Here is a 22,745-nt window from a genome sequence, read left to right on the forward strand (position 1 = left end):
TTTTCAGCAGTCATTACTTCTGTATTAATATAAATTTTTCTAGAAATTTTGTTACATTTTTCTGATTGTTTGATAAATTCAGAAGAACACACACACACACACACACACACACACACACACACACACACACACACACACACACACACATATATATATATGAATGTTTTACTGTCATGATTGATTAACCTAGTATACATTTCTAATAATTTAGTTTTTACAAATGAACTTTTCAACCCTGATAATAAGAAGAAATTTTTCTTAAACACCAAATAAGCATATTAGAATGACTTCTGAAGGATCATGTGACACTGGAATAAGGGCTACTGAAAATGTAGATTTGCCATAACATGAATAAATTACATTTTAAAATATGTTCAAATAGAAAATAGTTCTTTTAAATTGTAATAATATTTCAAAATATTATTGTTTTTGATCAGATAAATGCAGCCTTGGTGAGCAGAAGAGTTTCCTTTTTAAACAACATTAAAACATCTTAATTATTTAAATAATAATAAAAATTACAAAGGTACTTTTGAATTGCTGTCAATAGAGAAAGATAATTTTTAGCTGTATTATACTTATTTTATGTAAACTAAATTATGCTAACAAGCCAAACATTGACCCCTTCCTGTTTCATATACAATTTATATACAAATAATCTATTTAAATAAATCATAAAAAGGAAAATGTGCAAAAACAAGGGGTCATGTTCTTACAAATTATGTTCTAACCTTATAAGCTGACCCACTTCACATACAACTTAAAATAATCATTTGAAAACTATTTATAGTCAATTTTTTAAGGATTACTTTAAATTGTATGTGTGGTTTATAGCACTTGTCATTGAACCCTGTATAAATATATAATAAATTCCATATTGTGACAACTTGAAAGTCAATAACAAAATATCAGAAAGCACTCTTCAGCATAAACAGGATTTGTGTCAAGTTTAATAGCTGTTGTTTCTACAAAACAATAATGAAAATCCACCACATTGACTGCCAACATGTAATTTCACAGGCTAATGAGGACTTGAAGCCATTGATGTTAAATCACTGCCTCCTAGTGGCCACCTGGAGAACATTCACATCTTTAAAACAGAAATATCAGTAAACAAATAAAAAAACAAAGAAAACATTCTACAACGAATCTCTGTGAGCAAATATAGCTGTTGGAAACTAAAACCGTTAAAAGAGAACAAATAAAACGTAACAAAAACAAGTTCAACTACAGATTTCATCTATAGCCAGTAGTTTTATGCTTCTAAAATAATTTGGTTTGATAACAAACATGATAGTTTTGGCAACTTTGAAGCACAAAAATAAAAATCTTCAAAAATGGTTTCCCGAAATGCAAATGTACCAAGTAAAATACAATTCCTTTGTATTTAACCGGAGCATTTAATCACAGAAATAATGGAGCAGCTGTGAGAAAATACATCATTATTTAGGGTCATAAATACACTGTGTGAGGAAATGAAGACACTACTTGACAGTACGTTCATAGATTACAGAAAGTCATAAATAATTGCACTGTGGTGACCTCTTCTGCATCAGTAACACATTCAGAGGTGTTCATTGAGTCCTGTTTCCTCCTCTAAAGCAGTCGAGGTGAGGCCGCTCCTTCCTACAGTCCATTTGGCAGTAAACAAACTCAAACAAATCTCTCACGCTCATCAAAATGAGTTTTTGAGTGTGCGTTTTCTCCCATCGCTCTCACCGCTTCACATACAACAGCTTCGGTGTATCGCAAGAGGTGTCCTATAGTTCATCCTGTATGGATGTAAACAAAGAAATGCTATTAACAAAAATGCTTTCAATTAGGCCTGTTGATTAATTTTATGTCCAATTAGGATTCTGGCTTCTAACAAATATATATATATATATATAAAAAAAAAAAATTGTTTGCAAGTTTGTTACATTTAATGTAAACCAAGCTGCTCTAAGCTGGATTTACAGTAAAGGCAGCAAACTTAATATATTAATTAATCTCATCTTTTACATTTATATTTTAATAGTTTTTTTGTAGTAGAACTATATTTAAAGTTCAAGAAAAAAGATTTTTTAAGATATTTTCCAATATTGTGCATTTATTGTAGACATTTTCACAAAAAAAGCTGATTTTAGCATCTATTATAATAATATGAACCATTATTACAAATTAAGTACCAATAATAATTGATAATTAAGCATCAACTGAGCACACTAGAATGATTTCTGAAGTATCATGTGACAGTGAAGACTAAACAAAAAAAATATGCAGAAAAATTCAGTATTTCCTTTCCAGATGTTAATCACATTTTAATATATACACTACCTGTCAAAGGTTTTTGGACAGTAAGATTTTACAATGTTTTTTAACATCTTTTCTGCTCATCAGGCCTGTATTTATTTGATCCAAAATACAGCAAAAGCAGTAATACTGTAAAATATTTTTACTATTTAAAATAACGGTTTTCTATTTGAATATATTTTAAAAATGTAATTTATTGCTGAGATCAAAGCTACATTTTCAGCATTATTACTCCGGTCTTCAGTGTGACATGATCCTTCAGAAATCATTCTAATGTGCTGATTTGCAGTTCAAGAAACATTTATTATTATTATTATTATTATTATTATTAATAATTAAAACTGTTGAAAAGATTTTTATCAGGATTCTTTGATAAATAGAAAGATCCAAAGATCGGCATTTATCTTAAATAAAAAGCTTTTATAACATTATACACTATACCATTCAAAAGCTTGGAGTCAGTATAATTATTTTTATTAATTTAATTTGAAAAAGAAATGATAGAAATTAATGCTTTATTCAGCAAGGATGCTTTAAATTGATCAAAAGTGATGATAAAGACATTTATAATGTTACAAAATATTTCTATTTCAGATAAATGCTGTTCTCTTGAACTTTGTATTCATCAAAAAAGCCTGAAAAAATTCTACTCAGCTGTTTTCAACACAATAATAGTAAATGTTTTTGAGCAGCAGATCAGAATAATTAGAATGATTTCTGATGGATCATGTGACTGGAGTAATGATGCTAAAAATTCAGCTTTCAACACAGGAATAAATTACTTTTTAAAATATATTCAAATAGAAAACAGTTATTTTAAATAGTAAAAATACTTCACAAATTACTACTTTTGCTGTATTTTGTATCAAAATAAACGCAGGCTTGGTGAGCAGAAAAAGAAACATCTTTAAAAAAAAATAAAAATGTAAATCTTACGGTCCAAAAACTTTTGAGTAGTAGTGTATATAAAAAATGGAAAACAGTCATTTTAAATGTAATAATACCTTAAAATATTACAGCTTTACTGTCATTTTAATGGTGCCTTGGTTAGCAAAAAAGACCTCTTTCAAACTTACTTTAAATTTGGATGACTTTCCCTGTAACGCTAGCTGTTGGAGTCGCTGTCTGAGAATATCTGCGATGACTGTAGCGTCTCTACTGTTAATATGTTCTCCTCCTTGATCACGCTAGATCAGGTTGGGACATTAAGGTATCAGTTAGAATCGTTACAGAGGAACAATAATATGAGCAGCTGGAAAAATATGATTGGCAGCTCGTATGTCGTACCCGTGTGGTGCCCAGGCTGGGGTAAAACCGGACACTGGGGTAAGCTTTGATCCCGGCATTCTGGCAGGTCTGGTAGTGTTCTTGACAGTCTACTTTGCCAGCTCGCACTGTTCCCTTCATCATCTGCAGGAAAAGGAACAGATGACTGATGCTGCTGAATTATTCATGATCACAGCACTTGCACTGACTAAAACCAGTCGGGAACCAGTGCAAATATTCATGTGCTGCTTTTTTATTACAACTGCATTACAAATTGCATGTTTAACCTGATGAACATTGGATCATTCTCAAATCATGCTGGAGAAGATGATCACGAGTCAGAATAAGTTTTTTTTTTATTTTCAATCCTAGACGGCATAAAACAAAACAACGCTCCTTCAGGATCATGGTTATACATAAAAACAACATCAGACTACAAGACCGGACATAACACAGATTAAAAATGAGACGAAACAGATTACTAAAATGTAAATAAAAACTAGAAGTATAAATTAAATAACTAAGATAAGAACAGATAAGATTACACAGATACACAGGACTACAAAAATGCGTATGTGCAAACAAGTACAGACTATTTTCCAAGTATTTTGCCAATTATTTTGTCCATAGGGATTGGGGAACCATAAACCAAAATCATCAACTGTGAGGTGAAACACATTACAAACTTTCACAAGAAGCAAAACGTGTTTGAAAATTGGACAAAAAAAACAACTGTGTACTTCAAGAACATGAAGCACTGCGATTGATATACACTACTTGTCAAAAGTTTTTGAACAGTAAGATTTTTGTTTTTAAGTTTCTTCCGCTCACCAAGTTTGCGTTTATTTGATCCAAAGCAAAGCAAAAACAAAAGTTTGAAATATTTTTACTATTTAAAATAACTGTTTTCTTTGAATATATTTTAAAATGGAATTCATTCCTATGATTTCAAAGCTGAATTTTTACTATCGTTACTCAAGTCACATGCTCCCTCAGAAATCATTGTAATATTCTGATTTGCTGTTAAAAAATCATTATTATTATTATTATTATTATGTTGAAAACAGCTGAGTAAAATATTTAAGTTTCTTTGATGAATAGAAAGTTAGAAGAACTGCATTTATCTGAAATATAAATCTTTTGTAACATCATAATTGTCATTATCATCACTTTTGTTTTGATCAATTTAAATCATCCTTGCTACATAAAAATATACATTTATATCATTTCTTTCCAAAAAATAAAAATAAATACTGACTCCAAGCTTTTGAATAGTATAGTGCAGGGATCCTCAAATCTTACCCTGGAGGTCCAATGCACTGCAGAGTTTAGCTCTAACCCTAAGCAAACACACCTGAGAATGCTAATCAAGGTCTTCAGGATCATTAGAGAATCACAGGTAGGTGAGTTTCATCAGGGTTGGAGCTAAACTCTGCAGCGCATTGGACCTCCAGGGTAAGATTTGAGGAGCCCTGGTATAGTGTATAATAGTATAGTGTAGTATATAAAAAAAGTTTCTTGAACAGCAAATCAGCATATGTGACCCTGGACCACAAAACCAGTCATAAGGTACAGTTTACAAAACTGAGATATATACATCATATGAAAGCTCAATAAATAAGCTTTCTATTGATGTATGGTTTGTTAGGATAGGACAATATTTGGCTGAGATACATCTATTTGAAAATCTGAAATCTAAGGGTGCAAAAAATCAAAATACTGAGAAAAACACCTTTAAAGTTGTCCAAATTAAGTTCATAACAATGCATATTACTAATCAAAAATTACATTTGGATAGGTTTACAGTAGGAATTTTACAAAAAATCTTTATGGAACATGATCTTTACTTAATTTCCCAATAATTTTGACCCATACAATGTATTTTTGGCTATTGCTACAAATATACCCCAGCGACTTAAGACTGGTTTTGTGGTCCAGGGTCACATATTAGAATGATGTCTGAAGGAACATGTGACACTAAAGACTGGAGTAATGATGCTGAAAATTTTGCTTTAATTAAAATATAATCAAATAGAAAACTTATTTTAAATATTAAATAGTAATATTACTGTTTTGCTGTACTTTGGATAAAATAAATGCAGGCTTGGTAAGCAGAAAATCCTACTGTGCAAAACTTTAGTGTATTCTCTTTTTTTATTGATATTAGGAGCCACTATTATGTAATTTTATGAGTAGGAGGTTACATAAATGTTTTGTCAGGATTTGTTTGCCACAATCCTCCAAATGGTGTTTTTTCTTTGCAGAATCATAGGTAATGTAGTTTTCCACCAGATATTCTGCTATTTAACATGATTATTTATAGCAGACTGATAGTAAAACTGCTTGGCAGCACTGAAAAGGAAACAAGGTATGTGATTGGGTGAAGCACTGCATACACTCCTCTCATTGCTCCAGGTGTTAAAAGAGCATTTGCAGCTATATTTGCATTTCCTGAAGGTAATGCCAATGCTTGCAAAGCAGCAAAAACCTTTGAGAAAATAAAGTTAGAAACATTGCCAACATCAGCTGATGTCTTTACAAATTTGTCCTAATGAACATTCTTACCCTGGCAAGAACTTCAAACTCAGGGGCAAACTGCTGGCATGGGCCACACCATGGGGCGTAGAAATCCAACACCCAGTGATCCTTCCCTCCTAAAACCTTTCTCTTAAAGTCCTCAGGCGACAGATCCACTGAGGCACGAGGGAGAGAGCTATGAACAGATGAGTCCCAGGGTTACAGGGTACAACATGTAAAACAGCTCTGCCTACATAAACTGCATCCTAAAGAAATGAAACCAAAACTGACTGATTTGTAACACTACAGGTGGGAAGAGTTTGACAATTTAACAACACAACACAACTTTCCACACAAGTCTCATCTTTTAGTCAAGTCTCTTGTGTGTTTTGTCTGAAGGGAGCTATTTGCATGATGCAAATACATTAATCTATTATTAAAACATTTCAAATAATACTTTGTGAGAATTATTTTAGCTTACCTCAAGGCCCAAGACTTGAGTGAAAAGGCATCTCGGTGCCATCCATTGTAGCTTCTGTTAACAATACAAAGAGAAATACAAAACTTGTTGAACCAGTGTAGATCATTTTGTATGTGGTACAGAATGCAAGGCATACTAACTGGTATTGGTCTCTGCGGTTGCTGTTCTGAGGAAACAGGCGGATCTCTGGGTAAGCACGCACATTCTCGCCCTGGCAGAACGAGTGGTGTTTCTGGCAGTCAACCGTCCCCACATTTACAATCCCACTCAGCATCTAGAACAGTCACAGAAAGTGTCACGATCATGACATTTCTGCAAGCAATTAAGTGTCTACTGATAAATTATTTAACTGTCTTTTCTTCTCCTGAAGTATAAGCTTAATACAGATTCACAAAGAAATTGGAAACATTTAAAGGGAACCCTGGGTATTAAAGGGGGGTTACTCCACCCCATAATGAAAATTTTAGAAAATTTTGTCATCAATCACTTACCCTCATGTCGTTCCAAACCTGTAAAAGCTTTGTTCATTATCGGAACACAATTTAAGATATTTTGGATGAAAACTGGGAGCTTTGTGACTGTCCCATTGGCTGCTTTCTGGGCCTTGATAGTGTTATTTATTTGGTAGTCCATGGGTCATTTATGGACTGCGCTGCGTCCGAAATTGCATGCTTCCCTTCTATATAGTATGTGAAAAACAGTATGCGAGGCGAGTACTGTGTCCGAATTCGACGTCATATTCGAAAAATGGCGGCAAGTGGAGACGCGGCAGATGTAGTACGTCCGAATTCCATTCATACTACCCATATTTATACTATATAGAACGTACTTTTTAACGGTCAGGAAGTATGTTTACATTTAAATGTAGTACCTACTGAAGCAGTATGCGATTTCGGACGCAGCACGGGTTTATCAAAAATATCTTAAATTGTTCCGAAGACGAACAAAGCTTTCACAGGTTTGGAACGACATGGGGGTAAGTGATCGATGACAAAATTTTAATTTTGGGGTGGAGCAAACCTTTAAGACTTATATGACTTAATATAATGTAAATGATGTCTCTTACTGACATATGTAGTAGAAAACCCATGGAAGATTTATGCATGTATTACGTATTTTAAAAATCTAAAAACATCGTTTTATACATATTTTTGGAGTTTTTGTGCCTTTATTTTGATCACGTCAAATGGTTGCACTTGGCAAGTCATGACCTGTTACTATTTTTAGTACAGCAACACAACTCAGAAAATAAAACACTGATGGTGTGGCTTTTGGTTGTAATTTTCATTCAAAGGGCAACAAGAGAATCAATGCAAGTCTTCACTGCTTTTCCTAGCAATAAGAAGAGGAGAAATGAATGGTAAGATGCCTGCGGACGAATAAAACCTAAAGACCCATGTCTTTGTTTTCTCCACTTTAGCCCTAATGCCTTTGAGGCTTTTAGAAGACCACAGCTACTGAAAAAGAGCTTACAAATGGCAGAGACAAGAAATGCTAGATGCCATCCTGGCAGGATGTAAACATCTTGACACTTGTCATGACGCTGCAACCCCTGAAGGAAGTTTCTCAGCACAGATTCAGGGTTTCTGCAGATATGAACAAGTGAAATTTAAGACTTTTTAAGACCTTTTTAATACCACCTTATATGAAATTTAAGACCGAACCTGTAATGGAAATAGATATTATATTACATGCATACATGTAATATTTAATGTGTTTAATGTAAAAAGTAAACACAATTTCATGGCTGTCATAAATTAAATTTATTACTACGATATACAGTGAACTTTTCATATCAGCAGATACTATTCCACACAAAATATCCCCATAAAAGTACCACTAGAAATATCTGATGTAAAAAAAAAAATATATTTTCATCAGTGCTCTATTAGCTTTTACATCTTAAATCTGCATATTTGATTTACCTTTATAAAGGCCTTTTTTTTTTTTACTTTTGAAATGTATGCATTACCTTTGAAATTTATTTTATGAATTTATCAATAAATTCTAAATGGCTGTTAGCAGTGAGATTACATAATTTACACTGCAAAATTAAAAGTGAGATTAATGTTTTAAATACATTTATTGATTTATAAATATATACATTAGAAATGTTGGGTGTGGAGGCATACTTTTAAACACCCTAAACTACCAGCAGGTGGCGGTAAGTCACTTCATGAGCGAGTTATTTCAACTGATTCGAGCAAAACGCTGAATTATAGCAAAACGTTGCTAGGAGAATGCTTCTGCTAATGTTGCATATTGTCTAATTGACTAACTACTTTTTTATTGAGCTAAAATTAATGCAACATTTGTAATTGTGAGAATTTTCAGCAAAAAAGCTCACTTGGTATATTACTGAACTATTTCATGTTACTATACATTTGAAATTTTTACCTCAGGGTGTTTCTTTAGAGTGCTGTTACATTCATTTGTTTTAAAGTATGTCACAAATAGACCAGGAATACACTATCCATTATCAATTTCTGTTTACGTTGAATGTATTAAAATATGAATCTTTCTTGCCTTTCGATGCTTCGCTAGTGGTTTTTGTCACTTAAGTTTTAATCAGGCGGTTTGTTCGGTCGGGCAAGTAAAAAAAAAAAAACATTTTAAAAGTATTTCGAAGGCTGGCGGTCAGCTAGCTCGACCTATATTTATTATTATTATTGATAACATTATATACAGAAAAAGGTCGTTTGACCTGTATTCTGCTACTGCGATTCTGAAGACGCAGTAACTTCCACAGAGGGAGAAAAAAATCTAGTTGTTAGCAACTGGCCTTAGCCAAGCCCTATATTCAGCTTTTTCAAGCTAAGTGTCGCTAAACTTGCAGTTCCCCATAGCTAAAAAGTTAAATCCATTTTACTTCTGCGGTACAATCCGAGAGAGACTCGCGGCAATAACAGAAAGCTGATTGGCTATTGCATGCTGGTCTCATTTGTAGTTTAAATACAGCAAATTATATTTGGAATTGTGAAATAAAGAACTACAACACCACGAAAACAACAAAAAGAGAATTTAAATGAGCATTAGAGGTAGCGTTACATGGACATCTGAAAAATAAGACCTGTGTAAAATTATTTAAGACCTAGAACAGCGAATTTAAGACTTTTTAAGGCCTAAAATTTAGATTTTTGAATTTTAGACTTTTTAAGACTTTTTAAGACCCCGCGGAAACCCTGAGATTTCACTCGATATATCTGGTGGCATTTAGACTCCTTGTGAAAAAAAATCAATGGTACGATATTTGGCTTAAGCCTACGCTCATATCCATCATATCTGTATTTTATTTAACAAGTTGTGTTGGGGTAGAAATAGCAACAGGTAGCGCAAGTAGCCCACTGAGTGCAACTATTTGACTTTATCCAAATAATGGCACCCCCATAGTCCAAAATATAAAACAATGTTGATTTTTTCAAAAACACAAATCTTTCATGGGTTTTCTACTACATATTTTAGTAGGTAATAACAAGGAAAAAAGGTGCTTCTTTAGCATTGAGATGGAGTGTCAGTGTAATATATAAGAGCAGATACCCGTGCCATTCTCCTCCACTCTGGCAGCAGGGCTTGGCAGGGGCCACACCACGGAGCGTAGAAATCCACCATCCACGTGTCTGAGGACTTGCGTCTCTTTACCAGCTCCTGAAATGACTCTGGGGTCATAGTCACCACCACAGGGTTCACCAGGTCCTACCGAAGACATATAATCCATTACATCTAAACAGGTACATAATTGATACTGTATAGATTATGAATATGTGTAACTAATTTGTGCCTCACCTCTATAAACTCCAGAATGCCATCTGCGGAGTGATGGCCTTCATACTCATGGATGCTGGACTTGTTGAAGATTACTGTTGTTGGATATGCATGGATGTTGTACTGAAAAAGGGAAAGTATTTTATAATATTAATAGTGATGTTAATATATAACAATTTTAATATAATCAAATAAGAATTATAATTAGTTTATCAATTATTATTATCATAATATCATAAACATTTTTTATAATTTTTGCTGCAGAAATGACACATTTCGCCTAAGCAATATGAAGAGAAAGAAAGATTACAAATGCTGTGGGGTTTCCTGTGGCATAAGGTTATGATACTTCTGTACAAAGATCCGTACACAGTTACAAGTAATTACTGTAAGAGTAAAAATAATACATTATTATTTATTATCAGTCAATTATTTTAACAATTTTAATACTACACGATAATTATAAAATATAATCATTATTATTACAATATGATTATATTATTATAAAAATCAATTATCATTATTTTGTTAATTTTGCTGTCAGAAATGACACCACTTTTAAGCCATGTAATGAGAATGAGAAGTTTTTGAACAAAGATTTTTCATGTTTTTTTTTTTAAAAAGAAGTCTCTTTTGCTCACCAAACCTGCATTTGTTTGATCCAAAGTACAGCAAAACCAGTAAAATTTTGAAATATTTTTACCATTTATAATAACTGTTTTCTATTTGAATAATATTTAAAATGTAATTTATTCATGTGATCAAAGCTACATTTTTAGCATCATTACTCCAGTCTTCAGCATCACACGTTATTTCAGGAATAATTCTAATATGCTGATTTGCTGTTCAAGAAACATTTATTATTATTATTATTATTATCAATATTTAAAACAGTTGATGAATAGAAAGATCCAAAGATCAGCATTTATCTGAAATAAAAAGCTATATACATTATACTATCCAAAAGCTTGGGGGTATTAGATATTAGAGAATATTAGAATGATTTCTGAACGATCATGTGACGGGAGTAATGATGCTTAAAATTTCTGTTTTTGCTGTACTTTGGATCAAATAAATGCTTCTTTAAAAAAAAAAACAAAAAAAAAACTTTTGACTGGTAGTGTAAGTCAGATGCTGTGGTTTCCTGTGGCAAAGATTCAGAAGGTGTTACGATGATTCTATAAACAGCTCTGGTAACTAAGACAGGAAGCTAATGAGGATCTGAATCCTATTAAGAACACACTCTACAGGAAACCACATTCAAATGCTAAATATTAAAGCATATAATACCATCAGCTTCAAATCTTAGTCATCATGCCCAATCAACTGTCAATTCAGCCACATTTGAGCTAGAGTGAATATCTCAGTACCATATTGCAGAGCCTCTCATGCACGGTACAATCCAGAGTCCCAAATTTCAGCTGTCCAAAGAGCTGGATGGAAGCTTTTCTCAGCTCAGGGAGAAGAGCTCGACATGGCGGACACCACTGCAGAACAAAATAATTACCCATAGTGATTTTTAAAGAAACCACAGATGCAAATTGTCATTTTAATTACTGTGGCAGTAATGTTCACTGTGCTTGCCTCCGCAGATCATTTCTCACCCAAATGAGCTTGATGAATCAACCATTGGCAGGAAGTTACCATGGCAATGTAAGTACGTGCTCAGCAGATAATCATTAGGGTTCAAATAGAGGCTTCAGCAGAGGTTTAAGAGAAAGATTTAGATGAAATGACTCACTGGAGCAAAGAAATCAACCAGCCAGGCCTCTTTCTCATGGCTGGGGAAGTTCTCAGGCCTCAGTGTGGTGACATGGGCATTGACACTCTCTTTTGCAAAAGCCACAACATTGTACAGGGCATCCTTACCTGGAGATTGAACACAAAATAACCGGCATCAGAATGCATTTTAGACCAATACCAAACAATTTCACCATTTTAGATTTTGTAGTGTTACTGGCCAACCCAAAAATTTCTTTAACCCTGATGCAGGTTTCATACAGAGAAACTTGAAAAGCCATTTTTGACCATTCAAGGTGTGAAGGACTACATTTGACCTTTACTTACAGTGGTGGCCAAAATTATTAGAACACTACTATTTTCACCAGCTAAAACATGGTTTTAAGTCAGTTATTTCTATCTTTTGTTGTAGTGTGTTAGTATGAAATATCAGTTTACATTTCCAAACATTAATTTTCCCATTAATTTTAATAATGGAGTTTGATTTTTGTTTGCACAAGGAGTCTGACAACAGCCAGTGCTCCACACAGAGATCTGATCACAGAAACAGAACTAACACAGACTAAATCCAGAAGAACTGTGGCAACGTCTCCAAGATGCTTCAAGAGACCTACCTGCAAAGCTACCTGAAAAACTAAAGCAGCAAAAGCTGCTTTAAATGCCAAGGTTGCTCACACCAAATGTTGATTAAATTTAGTTAATAGAAGTTAATTGAAAGAAAATCTATTTTTGACAGTATTCTCATTTTACAGCATTTTAACACAAGTGCCTAAAACTTTTAACAGTACTGTAGCTTTGCAGGTAGGTTTCTGGAAGCATCTTAGAGACATTGCCACAGTTCGTCTGGATTTAGTCTGTCTCAGTTTGTTGTTTCTTCATGTAATTCCAAACAGAATGGATGATAATGAAATACGATCATTTTGTGAAGCACTGGCTGTTGTCATACCCCTTGTACAAACAAAAATCTCACTTGATTATTTAAATAAATGGGAAAATGAATGTTTGGGAATGTAAACTGATATTTCCTACTAACACACTACAACAAAAGATAGAAATAACTAAAAATCATTGTTTTAGCTGGTGAAAATACTACTGTAGTTTGGGTTCAGAAATACTCATTGAGAAATTATGCAATAAATTTATCAAAAGTGACAGTAAAAACATTTATAATGTTACAAGACGTTACACTTCATAATGAACTGCAATTATACAGCATTTATTAATCTTTGTTAATGTTAATTTCAACATTTACTAATACGTTATTAAAATCTTGTTAACATTATTTAATGCAGTGTGAACTAACATGAACAAACAATGAACAAAAGTATTTTCGTTAACTAACGTTAATGAAGATTAGTAAATACAATAACAAATCTATTGCTCATGGTTAGTTCATGTTAGTTAGTACATTAATTATTGTGTAACTAATGAACCTTATTGTAAAGTGTTACCGAAATTTTGTAATTCTTGTCACCAGTGTCAATATTACAAAAAAAAAGTACAACACTATTCAAAAGTTTTCTCTTTCTACTAACCTAAATTTAAAAAAAAAGGAAAAAGAAAAACCTCAAGCTCACTGACAAGTAAAGTCAATTATTTAAAGCAGAATAGGAAACTTATTACAAGCAATAGGCCAAAAAACTACAGTAGAACAAAAAGAAATGCTACACACATTGGATAAAGTAATCAAATTTATAAAAACTAAAAGAAAACTAAATTAAATGTAGATTTCTTATTAAAGTTACAAAAGTGATTTAGTCAAGAGCAGTGAGAGATTTTCTCTATTTTGCTATTTTGTTGTCTGATTAACATGAATGAAAGACAGCAGGCATATTAGACTGCTGTCACTTTAAGAGCTGCCCGGATCCAATATACTGTTACACGTTTTCCTTCTCAGCTGTTTGCTTTCACTTAAAATCTAAGTGTTTATGCGGATACTTGCAAAGATGGGCATTTTGACACATAAGTGTGTATTTAACTGTTAATGGCCTATAAAGCGTCAAAAACAACGCAGTTCAGTACTCCTGCACTCTATGAGAAATTATTTGCATTTCAATGGCTTTTCAAAGGCAAAATCTCTACTGGTTGACAATTTTCTACAGGTTAGAAATCATGTCCACAGGTATATTGCCCACCCCTAAGTCTTACTAAAGCTCTTCCAAACTCACCATGGTGAATCTCAAAATCATGAGTTCCAACTCCTTTAAAAACAGCCACGCAGGGCTTCTGTATATATAGAGAAGCACACAGCTCTGAATCTGACACGCAGTCCACCTTTCCCACCTGTGCAAACAGATAAACGCAATTAAGCCAACACAACAGCACAATACACCAGAAGTCATATGGCCTATGTGCTTGGTAAAACAAGATTATAAATGCAAAAGTTGTCGTTTTACACACTTGTCATGTTGGCCTCAAAAAACAGGCAAAAGCACTATGAAATTACAATAAAGCAGTCCATACAACTTTACAAAAGTTGTCTGAAGCCATAAGAAAACTTTGTGTCAGAAACAAAGTAAATCTTATATCTTACAGCTTCAAAATATCTGGAATATTGCACACAAATCATATAAACTACTTTTATGGTGCTTTTTCAGCTTGAAATGGTAACTAGCAGCATGACTACTCAAAATGCCTCCTTTAGTGTTTTATTGGAAAGTCAGGCTTAAGGGTTTGGAACAACATGAGGGTGAGTAAATTAAATCCTTTTTTATATTTTGAGTGAACTAAAAATCAGGGACATAAAAAAGTAAAAATCAAGAACCTGTATGTCAGAGTCCTTCAGAAGAGCTTTGAGTTTTTTATACTCATGTGATGCCAAATCATTGTGTCCAAAGGAGAAACTGATGAGCCATCTGTGATGAGCCAATTTATGCTGAAATGACAAAGTCAAAAAAAAAAAAAAAAAAAAACATACATCATTAAAAATAAGTAGGGTATCTTTCATGACATTTTCAAACATGATGCAATCATATTTCAGCCAGCATGTCAGTTACTGTGTAAACAGTGGTATTGCAGGTAGTGCTGGGTGCGGTACAGGACTGCGGTCGGTTCAGTGCTAACAAATTATTTTTGTGCAGCGTTTCCTTGTTCTTAAGTTCATGGTAAGGTCACTTGGACTCTTACCTCGAAGCTGCTCTTTGTAAGAATCTCCAGGTCAGGCAGATGCTGCAACACTTGTGCATATATTTCCTTAGTATCCAAACTCTGGATAAACTGCAAAAAAAAAATAAAAAATCTAAATTAAAACCAGCCCATTAAAGGAACACTCCACTTTTTTTGGAAATAGGCTCATTCTCCAACTCCCCCCGAGTTAATAAGTTGAGTTTTACCGTTTTGAAATCCATTCAGCAGTTCTCCTGTTCTGGCAATATCACTTTTAGCATAGCTTAGCATAGATCATTGAATCCTATTAGACCAATAGCTGTTTATAGACCAATAGCATCGAAGCAGGTGCAGTAATATCACGCAGCACAACGTGACCAACTGCATCCACAGGGAGCGTTCCTCATTGGAAGTTACCTAGCTGGGAACTAATTTCAGGCGCTGCGTGATATTACTGCGCCTGCTGCGTCCATATTACGGCAGCAAACTTCCTTTACTATTACGCGGGAATGGGAGTGTAGTTCCTAATCTTATCAGCCTAGAAAATTGAAGCTTTACATTTTCCGCCGGTTTTAGCACACGATATAACTGCAGAAGAGTTTAACTGAAGAAAAGTTTTAAATAAGACAAATACCGAAACTCGTTGGTCATTTTTGAACGTGATGCTATTGGTCTAATAGGATTCAATGATCTATGCTAAGCTATGCTAAAAGTGATATCACCAGAACAGGAGAACGGCTGAATGGATTTCAAAATGGTAAAAAAATCAACTTATTAACTCCGGGGGAGTTGGAGAATGAAAAAAAATAATAATAATAATACCTTTAAGATTGGCTCTATTTAAAAGAATAGCTCATCCCCCCAAAAATTTGCTAAGGATTTACTCAACCCTCAGGCCAACCAAAATGTAAATTTGTGAAAATTAACATTACATTACTTGCTCAGCAATGAATTTTCTGCAGTGAATGCGTGCCATCAGAATGAAAGTCCAAACAGCTGATAAAACAATTCACAAGTAATCCACAATAATTCACAAGTAATCCACATGACTCCAGTCCATCAGTTTAATGTCTTGTGAAGTGAAAAAGCTGTGTTTGTAAGAAACAAATCCATCAAAGGATTTTTAACTTTAAAGGAACACTCCACTTTTTTTGGAAATAGGCTCATTCTCCAACTCCCCCCGAGTTAATAAGTTGAGTTTTACCGTTTTGAAATCCATTCAGCCGTTCTCCCGTTCTGGCGATATCACTTTTAGCATAGCTTAGCATAAATCATTGAATCCTATTAGACCAATAGCATCGCGTTCAAAAATGTCCAACGAGTTTCCATATTTGTTGTATTTAAAACTTGACTCTTCTGTAGTTATATCGTGTACTAAGACCAGCGGAAATGTAAAGCTTCAATTTTCTAGGCTGATAAGATTAGGAACTACACTTCCATTCCGGCGTAATAGTCAAGGAAGTTTGCTGCCGTAATATGGCCGAAGCAGGAGCAGTAATACCACGCAGCACATGTGCAAATGCTAAACTAGCTGGGAACTCATTTCTGATAATACTCCGCCTGCTTCGGCCATATTACGGCAGCAAACTTCCTTGACTATTACGCCGGAATGGAAGTGTAGTTCCTAATCTTATCAGCCTAGAAACTCGCAGCTTTGCATTTCCACCGGTCTTAGTACACAATATAACTACAGAAGAGTCAAGTTTTAAATACAACAAATATGGAAACTCGTTGGTCATTTTTGAACGTGATGCTATTGGTCTAATAGGATTCAATGATCTATGCTAAGCTATGCTAAAAGTGATATCGCCAGAACAGGAGAACGGCTGAATGGATTTCAAAACGGTAAAACTCAACTTATTAACTCGGGGGGAGTTGGAGAATGAGTCTATTTCCAAAAAAAGTGGAGTGTTCCTTTAAACCACTCATTCTAACCATTAGTCCATAATCCATAACAAAACTTCCTCCAGTTAAAAAAAAATCAATTTTCTTTTGTCCTCTCACATCAAAATCCAGACATATTTGTTTAGAATGGTTTTTACTTGTAAACATGCTGAATCTAAGCATATTTCTCTCCTGATTCAGACAAGATGACTTTTTTCTTCTGCCGAAAGCAATATTATGGATAGAGGGCTCGTATTTAAGTTTGAAGAATGTCTAGTTTCAACGTCTTGATGGATTTCTTTATTTGAACATGCAGCTTTTAGCTATACAAGATGTTAATTGTTGGACTGGAGTGGTATAGATTACTTGTGGATTGTGATATTTTTATCAGCTGTTTGGACTCTCATTCTGACAGAACCCATTCACTATAGAGGATTCATTGGTAAGTGATGTAAAGCTAAATTTCTTCAAATCTATTTGCGAAGAAGACACAAATTCATTTACATCTTGAACGGCCTGACGGTGAGTACAATTTCAGCAAATTTTCACTTTCGGGTAAACTATTCCTTTAAGAACTATTACAACTGGACAGGATGCATTTTTTTAAGGCCCCTACCAATACAGTGCCTTTCTGAGCAAGAGAACTGCCAGGAGGAAAGAGTGCAGTAGTGCTAGTGGTGATCTCAAAGCTGTCACACAGATCTCCCTGTTTGGAGCAATCCATCCATCCTACATTGATCAGACCATCCTGTAGGGAGAAACAAGGAGAGGATAGGTTACAATGTTCATTCATGCTCACAATAACATCCGTTATTAAATCCTCCGGAATTTATTTTTGTGAAACATGATCTCCTTACCAACATTCCAGCAAGCTTCCGCCTTGTCTGAGGTTCCAGGCAATCTGAAAAAAAAAAAAATAATAATAATAATAATAATAATAAAATAAAAAGACTTTTTAGGGGAAAAACAAGTGTGATTTAGGGTTTTCATTTCTAACATTAAACTTCAGTAGTAATCTTACCTCCAGTGTCTGCACAGAAAGTTATCAACCAACCGATTCTGTCAGCAAACGCTCGTTCAATCTCACTGAAAATGTTCCCTAAAAAATTTAAATTCATTTTACATACAATTTTCATAAATCAAAGGCAGTACGATGTAAAACACTTTATAAAATTGCTATGTTATAAATTGCATTACTATAACAAGAATTGTGAGGAAACATGCTTAAACGTTTATGAAAATGTCAAAATGAATTGTTACACCAAATTACACAAAACAAAATTAACATACATTTATTAAAACAAACAATTTGAAAACAAATATAACCCAAACAGCTGGGCCCAAAGAATAAGTAATTAATTAATAAATACACCACTTTTCAGAATTCAAATTATAGGTAACACTTTACAATAAGGTGTCTTTTGGTAACATTAGTAGCAAACAAACAATGAACAATACATTTATTACACTATTTATTATTCTTTGTTAATGTTAGGTAATAAAATTACAGTTGTTTATTGTTAGTTTATGTTAGTTCACAGTGCATTAACTAATGTTAACAAACGCAACTTGTGATTTTAATAATGCATTAGTATATTTTGAAATTAACATTAAGATTAATAAATGCTGTAGAAGTATTATTAATTCTTAATTTGTGTTAGCTAATGAACCATATTGTCAAAAGCAACCAAATTATATTTTCATAATTTGAGTAAAGAGTTGGACTGAAATATTAGAATTAATTCTTATTAAGTTAGTACATCCACCTTTTGCTTTATTGACAGCAGCATTTAAGTTGTATAAACTCAAAAAATGCAATACCTTGCCATAGTTCTGTCACTTTGCTCTCCACAAACTGCATTGCAAATGTAGTAAGGCTCGATTTTGTTCTGTCACCATAGAATTTCTCTGGCTTCTGTTGGCGTGATTACATTTGTATTTTAGGTTGACTACAGATGATAAACATTTGCATTCATTATGCTGATAAAGGCAGAAAGTTCTCACCATTCCCGCTCTGAACACATAGAGGCTGGGGTAGCTGTTGATGCCTTTACTACGGCACAACATGCCATTATCACCGCAGTTCACAGCACCGATTCGAATCACACCGTCCATTTCCTTAGCAAACTCCCGCCACTGTGGGGTGCATCACACGTCAGTCAAATAGCCTATGGTAACTTTAACAATCCTACCATGTGTGAAGAGTAAATGACAGGAGAATAGAGTGTTACGTACCGTGGGGGCAAGATCGTGGCAGTGCGAGCAGCGCGGAAAATAGAAATTCACAAACCAGACCTCTCCAGAATTTACAGCTGCATCTGTGGATAAAGACAAAATGAGTGTCACAACACTTAACCATTGAGGAAAAAAAACAAAAAAACAAGTTAGACCTCATGTGAATACTACAAGATCAGCTAAAAACAGGCAATTGGTAGATTTAATGAAACCTGACTAGAAATGTTCATTTCTTGTTTCACCCCAAATGTAAAACAACTAAATAAATAAATAAAATATTTTTGTTTTAGGAAAACAGAGCCTGTATTTTTCTGCATTATTTTTAGAAGCATTGAGCTTGTTTCCCCATCCAACAAAAAAAAAAAAATCTAAAATATTTTTTACTATTAAAATAACTATTTTCTATTTGAATATATTTTAAAATCTAATTTATTCCTGTGATTTCAAAGCAGAATTTTTAGCATCATTACTCCACTCACACCATCCTTTATGAATCATTCTAATATTTTGATTCGCGGCTCAAAAAACATTTATTATTATGAAAAAAAGCTGAGTAGAATTTTTCAGGTTTCTTTGATAAATATAGAAAGTTCAGAAGAACAGTTTTTATCTGAAATAGAAATCTTTTGTAACATTATAAATGTCTTTATCAACACTTTTGAACAATTTAAAGCACCCTTGCTAAATAAAAGTATTAATTTCTATAATTTCTTTTCCAAAAAAAAAAAATTATACTGTCTCCAAGCTTTTGAATAGTATAGTGTATAATGTTACAAAGCTTTTTATTTCATATACATGTTGATCTTTGGGTCCTTTTTTATTTATCAAAGAATCCGGAAATGCACTCAACCGAAACACTGAAAATATATTCAAATAGAAACCAGTTATTTTAAATATTACAAATATTTCACAATATTACTGCTTTTACTGTATTTTGGATCAAATAGGTGCATATATATTAGAATTATTATTTAAATTATTTGAACTATTAGTGTACTTTTCTTTTGCTAAATTAACTGTCTCTGTAATAAAGTAAAATGTTTTTCTATTTTAATAATCATAATCTAATAGCAACCCAAAAAACATAAAATATAGCTAATGTCTCTATGCATAATTCGAAAAAGTCTTGACTTAAACATAACTTGGAAAATGCATATGTTTTCATGAAAACATTACAATGCAAAAATAGTAATAATAATAATAATTTAATTCATGCTAAATATAATGCATGTCTTTTGATTTCAGGGTGAAATATAACCTACACATATTAGTGAGATTCAATCCAGCATACAAAATGCTTCAGTTTGTCTAGAAATAATGCATAATCTGAGTGATATAAAATCATAACTTACCAAAGTCCCCTCTGTCTAGTGTAGTAATTTCTGGATCATCATCATAAATCCCTGTTACAAAAACACAGTTGCAAGGTTTTTCTCCAGTATAAAGACAAGTACAACTTGTCTTCCTACTTATTTTGTGTTGTATTGTATAATATCCACATAACAGAGAAATGAATTACCAAAATCATATCTGTAATAGTTCCAGCTTTCATATCTTCCTCCTTGCTGTTCATCCTGCAGGCCCTTCTCTCCATACTTGTCATATTTCTTCCTCAAGTCCTCATCCTTCAACACCTCGTAGGCCCGATTGATCGTCAAGAACTTCTCGTGGGCCGTCGCATCGTTCTAAGAAGACAATCGCAGCATTATCAGACCGTCACAAATGAAGGAAGACATACATGCCATCATAAAAGTTACTCACTGGGTTTTTATCTGGATGCATTGTGAGAGCAAGCTTTTTAAAAGCCTGTCGAATCTCACGAGTACTGGCCTCCCTTGAGATACCTAGCAGCTTGTAGTAATCTTCATCAGAGGAAATGGTAACAAAAAGCCATACTGCAATGAAAGCAAACAGAAACAACTTCCTAGAAGATCTCTGATGATTCTGGAACATCTCCATCATTGAAAGTTGTTAGTGCAGATGTTCAGCTTTTCAAGGTTGGAGTGTGATGATCATCTTCAATGAAGACACCTTGTAAGTGAAAACAAGAGAAGATATCTCAACTCGGGGGCTGTTGGAAATGAACACGTAGGTGTTTACAAAGGGCGGAGCTTATTTCTAATGCCATGATCTTTGATGTAAGTAACATCACTTTAATCATTTATGTATTTTCAAGAATTATCTTTATTCTTATATTCATTACTTATTTAAATTGTCAATATTATCTTAGTCACTTTAATAGCACATACTACAATATATACAGTATAAAGGAAACTCAACAAACAGTACAATTATGCAGATTTTTACCAACTTAAACTATATAACAATTACACTAGCAAACGTGTTTAGCCCTGATGAACACAAATATATAAAACACAGATTGCTAATATAATACCTTTTTCGCAAATAATCTGAAAAGCTTTAGTAACGTTAGTGAGTGTAAATTAATAAGATCAGATCGGGTTAGTTGTGCAAAGCTAAAAATGCAAACTAGTAACGTTACGAGACTCGTTGGTTTAGTATAACAGCTCAGTTTACATTTAGATCCAAAGTTACATACTTTGAATCCATTTGTGTTTGTTAGTGAATGTTAAATCTGAGATAGACACAAGCTGTTCGACCATCCGGCTAATTATTGCATTCCAGTCAAAAACTTTTGATTGAAATCCACAAGTTATTCACGGAGAGAAATGTAAGTAACGTTAGCTTTAGCAGATTTATTATGAAACTGTGTGTATATTGTCTCACCTTGTGTTAAGTATTCTTTATTACTCCTTCAGCTCTCCCCTAATTCATGATCTTGTTCCCCCGAATCACCGGTATCTGCAGCGGTGTGAAGCTAGCGGACGAAAGAAACAATAAACTCCCGGAAGTAAGCCTTTTTTCAAAATAAAAGTTTTACTTGTTGTTGAGCTTAACGTTTAAACGTTTGAACTTGGTTTTGCTGACAAATTTAAATTGTGTCTATGTATACATGTATTTACAAGACTTAAATTAAACTCTAAATCTTGAGTCAATAGAGAAAGGAGCCAACAGTGTCTAGCAAATGACGGAGAAATACTTTGAATCAATTGAATCAATTTGAATCAAACTTCGCAAAACGATTCACTGTTTCGAAGCGCTTGAAACGCCACTGGTGACGCCTGCTGGTGTGAACGGTGTAAATGCAACGAAAATGGGCTCAAACTCATTTTACAAGCCAATTGTGAATGTTTTATTCCTCGGCTGGGATTGTTTAGAGCCATTTGAAGCTGCATTTAAACTGCATTTTGAAAGTTCAAACTCGGGGGCTCCATAGAAGTCCATTGTATGGCGAGAAATCCTGAAATGTTTTCCTCAAAAGCAATTTTTTTCCGACTGAAGAAAGAAAAACATGAACATCTTGGATGACAAGGAGGTGAGCACATAATCTGATCTGTAAATTTTTGTTCTAAAAGTGAACTACTCCTTTAATTGCATTTGA

At 33.6% G+C, this 22,745-nt stretch overlaps 1 protein-coding gene across 1 annotated transcript; it reads right to left on the bottom strand.

Annotated features, from left to right (window-relative positions):
- Positions 1-932: 932 nt before the first annotated feature.
- On the bottom strand, positions 933-22,126 carry dnajc10 (DnaJ (Hsp40) homolog, subfamily C, member 10). Its single transcript, XM_073845835.1, has 23 exons — positions 22,031-22,126; positions 21,044-21,313; positions 20,802-20,967; positions 20,635-20,685; positions 19,283-19,365; positions 19,052-19,183; positions 18,869-18,962; positions 18,069-18,146; positions 17,905-17,948; positions 17,664-17,795; positions 15,185-15,274; positions 14,823-14,933; positions 14,227-14,341; positions 12,060-12,187; positions 11,689-11,805; positions 10,340-10,441; positions 10,094-10,249; positions 6,697-6,830; positions 6,557-6,610; positions 6,124-6,271; positions 3,580-3,702; positions 3,369-3,479; positions 933-1,772 (listed from the first exon to the last, which is right to left on the bottom strand). The coding sequence occupies exons 2-23, from the start codon at positions 21,242-21,244 to the stop codon at positions 1,761-1,763; spliced, it is 2,382 nt and encodes a 793-aa protein (XP_073701936.1). The 5' UTR covers positions 21,245-21,313; positions 22,031-22,126; the 3' UTR covers positions 933-1,760.
- Between the last annotated feature and the right edge of the window lie 619 nt (positions 22,127-22,745).

Source organism: Garra rufa, chromosome 8, assembly GCF_049309525.1.
Source record: "Garra rufa chromosome 8, GarRuf1.0, whole genome shotgun sequence".
Taxonomy (NCBI): Eukaryota; Metazoa; Chordata; class Actinopteri; order Cypriniformes; family Cyprinidae; genus Garra; species Garra rufa.

What these genes read in the sequence shown, in the direction of transcription:
- dnajc10 (XM_073845835.1), bottom strand. Translation starts at nt 21,244, where the DNA reads ATGATGGAGATGTTCCAGAATCATCAGAGATCTTCTAGGAAGTTGTTT. An exon ending in CTCAAGTCTTGGGCCTTGAG is followed by an intron (nt 6,272 to 6,556) that starts GTAAGCTAAAAT and finishes ATCTGTTCATAG; the next exon opens with CTCTCTCCCTCGTGCCTCAG. An exon ending in CCAGCCTGGGCACCACACGG is followed by an intron (nt 3,480 to 3,579) that starts GTACGACATACG and finishes AACCTGATCTAG; the next exon opens with CGTGATCAAGGAGGAGAACA.